At 41.7% G+C, this 4681-nt stretch overlaps 1 protein-coding gene across 1 annotated transcript; it reads right to left on the bottom strand.

Annotated features, from left to right (window-relative positions):
- Window positions 1-2882: 2882 nt before the first annotated feature.
- On the bottom strand, window positions 2883-4267 carry LOC114188374 (serine/threonine-protein phosphatase 7 long form homolog). The gene is made up of 3 exons (XM_028076964.1): window positions 4217-4267; window positions 3335-4144; window positions 2883-3263 (listed from the first exon to the last, which is right to left on the bottom strand). The coding sequence occupies exons 1-3, from the start codon at window positions 4265-4267 to the stop codon at window positions 2883-2885; spliced, it is 1242 nt and encodes a 413-aa protein (XP_027932765.1).
- Between the last annotated feature and the right edge of the window lie 414 nt (window positions 4268-4681).

Below are 4681 nucleotides of genomic sequence, written 5' to 3'. Positions count from 1 at the left end.
CGTCGCAGTTAATAATACCTCATTTCCCAAAACGCGGGAAATTTAAGTCTTTATTTCATATATCGAAAATGAAAATTTAGACAAGTATTCATCAATTATAAAACAAAAAGTCCAAGAACATAAATGTGTACAACTGATTCAAACTCATAAAAATAAAATCCCCAAGCTATCCCCTCTCCGTAGCTAAGCCTCACCAGCTCGACCTGCATCATCACCTGCTCACGTGTACCGCGTACACGATCATCGCCAAACACAAGCAGATAGGGTGAGCTAACAGTTAAAACATTCAAGAACATCTATATCAATATACACATACATGTTTAACCAGTACAAATAATATAACAACAACACCAATTCTTTCTATATACGGCATGGTCACTACCATATCAAGTATCCTTTATTTTCCCATAGAGTCTCATTCTATTTCCATCACATGGCCACCACCATGTACATCGATGCACCTAATGGAAGTCACGTTACCTTCCCTCCACATGACCACCACCATGTATATTAAGTACATCAGGGAACCTCGTTCCATTTCTTTCACATGGTTACAACCATGTTAACAGTCTTCTACTTCTCCTATTAGGTATCTCGAAGCGCCTTGCTGCCACACCTATCGACCACAACCGATAGAGCACGTGCAGAAACCATGCTACGGATCACACACCGTAACGCCAGGTGGAGTTCCCAAATACGAACATAGTCTGCAACGTCCTAGGACTACCAAACTCGTCAGTGACTCACTAAGGAGGGCAATCCATCTGGACCCATCCGTACTGGCCACAACCAGCACACTCCACCGGCACACTCGCCAACCCGAGCCATAACTCAAGGTTCCTCGTGTGTATCCGCTATCCTGAGCCACCACTCAAGGGAAATCATTCCGGGCCACAACCCATAGAATGCCACGTGTTTATCCCTATCCTGAGCCACAACTCAAAGATACGTTCCGGGCCACGACCCATGGAACTCCAGCAAGCTCCCTATCGAGATATCTTAGGAACATTGTAGATCCCCCATCATCACTCAAACTCCAATCAATCCAATATTGCAACCATTTGGCTTTTAAACCTATCATCCATCCACCTCTGGGCTTAAACATTCAACTCTCGCCTAAGCATTTTAGTTCATCTCGCTCAGGCTAGGTTACCTCGCCTGAGCGAGCACCATACATGAAACCAACCACGAACCCTCGCTTAGGCGAGTCACACTCGCCTGGGCGAGATCACGTTTCGCCCAAGACTCCCATCCCTCGCTTGAGCTGCGTGGTAAACCTCCATTAGAACGCTATTCGAATTCTCGCTGAGGCGAGAGGCTCTCGCCTGAGCGAGACACATCTTCGCCTAAACAACAAACCCCGCCTGGACGAGATGTGCAACCAACACACTCGAGGCACACATGGATTCTCGCTTGGGCGAGTCACCCTCGCCTAAGCGAGATGGTTTGTCGCTCAAGACCAAATCACCTCGCCTGAGCAAACTGCTCGAGCATAGAGAGGTTTATGAGTTCCTGCATGTCCCGCCTAGGCTAGCCTGACTCGCCTGAGTGAGAATTGCAGGTTTTGGCACTGATTCACGCACACACCCACTGTTCCAGAGACCCAAAATACAACTCACAACTTACCAATTCATTCAACACCAATTCATTAAACTTATGAGCATATTTGGGCTCGAAATTATGCCCCAACAACACAACTTTGCACAATTGTAATATATACAGTTCATAACCCCAAACTACTCATGCATTTAGGCCAACATTCAATATAACAGTACCCAAACCCAAACCCTTAATTCCCTCAGATGCAACACGACAATTCAGAACCCAAATTCATCACAGATCATGCAAAACGACACCATAAGCATAGAAATTCGGCTTAGCTCCTCTAACCTGAAAAATCCCTTGCTTAACTTCTGAAATTGGGGAATTTCCTTTGATCACCAAGGCTTGCCTTAATCACCACTTCAATTACCCTCAATACTTCTCTCCCAACTCTCTTTTCACTCCAAATTTTCGTCCTCCCTCTATAGATTTCAGAAACAGCCTTCCAAAAGCCTATTCCCCTATCAAAATTTTCCTTTTATAGGTCCTACTAACTGGTTAAGTAAAAAAAACGGGAATTAACTTTTATTTCTACTCAAGGCCCATCACTTGATGGTTTTTCAGCCCCTTTAGCTACCCTCCCCTTCTACTAAGGTCTCTCTCATCTATTCATATTCAGCCACACAACCTTTTAGCAAAAAGAAGTTAAATTTGAGTCCACCCAGGTTCGAACCCACACCATGCCAAAGTTAAATCAACTCTAAACCATCAGGCCAACCCATATTTCTTGCTAACACATACAATTCAAGCATTATCTCATACTGAGTGTGGCCCAACATATTATTAAAACATTAACAACAAAATACACATAATTGGCATACATAGGGTTCGAACCCAAGTCCTCTCACACAATCAAAGTACTCTCAACCACATGAGCTAGTACTTTTCCACGTCATACATAACATAAATTAATGTCACAAATGCACTAGCCTCCCGCATTTATTAATTAATTAATTATTTAATTAATTAAATTCCAAGGGTTTTACATTCTGCATATGGATTATGGACGTAGTAAACTGAGTCTTGTTGAGGCTGATCCAATCCTTCTAAGAAATTTGGACTTTGGGGATATGTACACAACCAGGGTTGTGCAAAAGGTGGTGTTTCATCATAAGTTGCAAACATACTTCGTATGCCTAGTTCTAAATTTGAAAAATTGAATTCCTTGCTCCATCCATACCTGGTGGTGGAGGTGGAGTGTTGAAGTCATGCCTAGTTTGTCGTGGTGGAGGGACATTTGCCAATGTCGATGCACGATGCATTCTAGGATCATTTAACATTTACGGAATTGACAAATACAAAAATGAGTGTGAAATGTACCATGACATGTACTCCATTGTGTGTTGAAGTGGCCCAAGCATCGGTAATCCATTCAATGTTAGGTCACGCCGGTTATTCCAAACCTCTATCCATTGCGCATGTCTAGTAACCCAGTTCTCATCTTGTCTCCCCCTCATGTCTAATTTATGTAGATGATCAAGGTTGTTGGGTTTTTCAAGGATCTCTTGTGATAGCCGAAATTGTAACTTCACCCTGTCTAACTGGTGCCACTCCACAATGGCAAAACAAATTAAAGTTGTGCATGACGTCCATATTGCTTGGTCCCGATATGCTTCAACATCAATAATAGAGCCCAAACCCTTATAAGGAACCCAAATAAACTACAACAATAATTGAAAATGTTAGTCATTCATTTAGAACCATTTATCGATATAGAAATGGTAAATGTTACCTGATTTTGTTGCATGTGATCTATCCTTGCCTGATATCCAACTAAATCATTGTGGGGGACATTTCTGTAGTTCAGTACTCGACCGCCGCTCCATTGGCAAACTAGCGGGAAAGTTGGTGGAACTCTTGAAATAGGTGCGATAAAGGGCATCCGAAACCATGCCCATGATTGTAACAATGAAGCACATCCACCCATAGCCCTCGCATGTCCATCTGTTGCTCTGCACATCTCCCTATACAAGACAGCCAAACACGCTGAACCCCAACTATATCTCTTGGTTCTTTGAAGATTAGTCAAAGAGTTCAAGTACATTAAATGTACTTTATTGCCAGTCTTATCAGGCATTAAAACCCCTCCAATAAGTCCTAATATATAAGCTCTAACATGTGCATGAATGACCTCAATACTAGAATTGTCATCTATAGGCAACAAATTATCCCTTAACCATTTTAGTTTGATCATAGAACCGACAATCGATTCTCCCTTAACCGGTGTTATACCTAATAAGGTATCACACATCTCGTCCCAATCCAACATAGTTGGACCAATGATAGGGGGTCCATCGACGGGAAGCCCCAACTGAAGTGAGACATCTTGCAAGGTTATGGTGCATTCTCCAGTTGGAAAATGAAATGTGTGTGTTTCAGGCCTCCACCTTTCTACCAAGGCAGTCACTAAACCATGGTCAACCTTTAGATGTCGCAATTTAGCCACACCGCCAAACCCTACTTCTTGTATTATAGGCACAATACTTGCATGAGGTTCAGGCATGGAGTGACAGTAAGACGACACAATGCTCTCATCCGTGTCCTAAACAAAGAAGTAAAATATGTGATTACATAAAAAAATAAGGTGTGTTAATAAGAAATGAAGTTGACATACCCGAGAAGAAATGTATACAGTCCTATGCTCTTGTTGTCTCCATAGCAACATTTTTTTCACTCTTTGTAGGTTTCTGTTGATAGTAAGAATTGAGAACAACAATATTAAACATTTATAGACAATGCAAGACTTCATGAGGGAAAACTTATTCGTTGGATTACTCAAAGGAATGACATCCCTTAGATTGAGGTTGGTGCATTGTCATGTCAATGGTCATTAATGTGAATCTGACAATCTGTCATGTGCAAAGACCTTTTCAGACTTAATCTTACGTGTTATTTGCACAGCATGATGGTGACTAAAGCTTGTATGAAGGTGACTACACGGTGCTCACACCTTTTCAGAATTCGGGTTCAAAGATAAAAAATTCGTGCATACCAATAAATTTTATTCATGTGAAGATAAATTAACCAGACCATAGTTCCTCAATTGTAAAAAAGGGTAGAGAATGAAGTAAAGTGAATG

Source organism: Vigna unguiculata, chromosome 6 (assembly GCF_004118075.2).
Source record: "Vigna unguiculata cultivar IT97K-499-35 chromosome 6, ASM411807v1, whole genome shotgun sequence".
Taxonomy (NCBI): domain Eukaryota; kingdom Viridiplantae; phylum Streptophyta; class Magnoliopsida; order Fabales; family Fabaceae; genus Vigna; species Vigna unguiculata.
The sequence above is the reverse complement of the archived record's forward strand: the minus strand, read 5'-3'. Positions and strand labels throughout refer to the sequence as shown.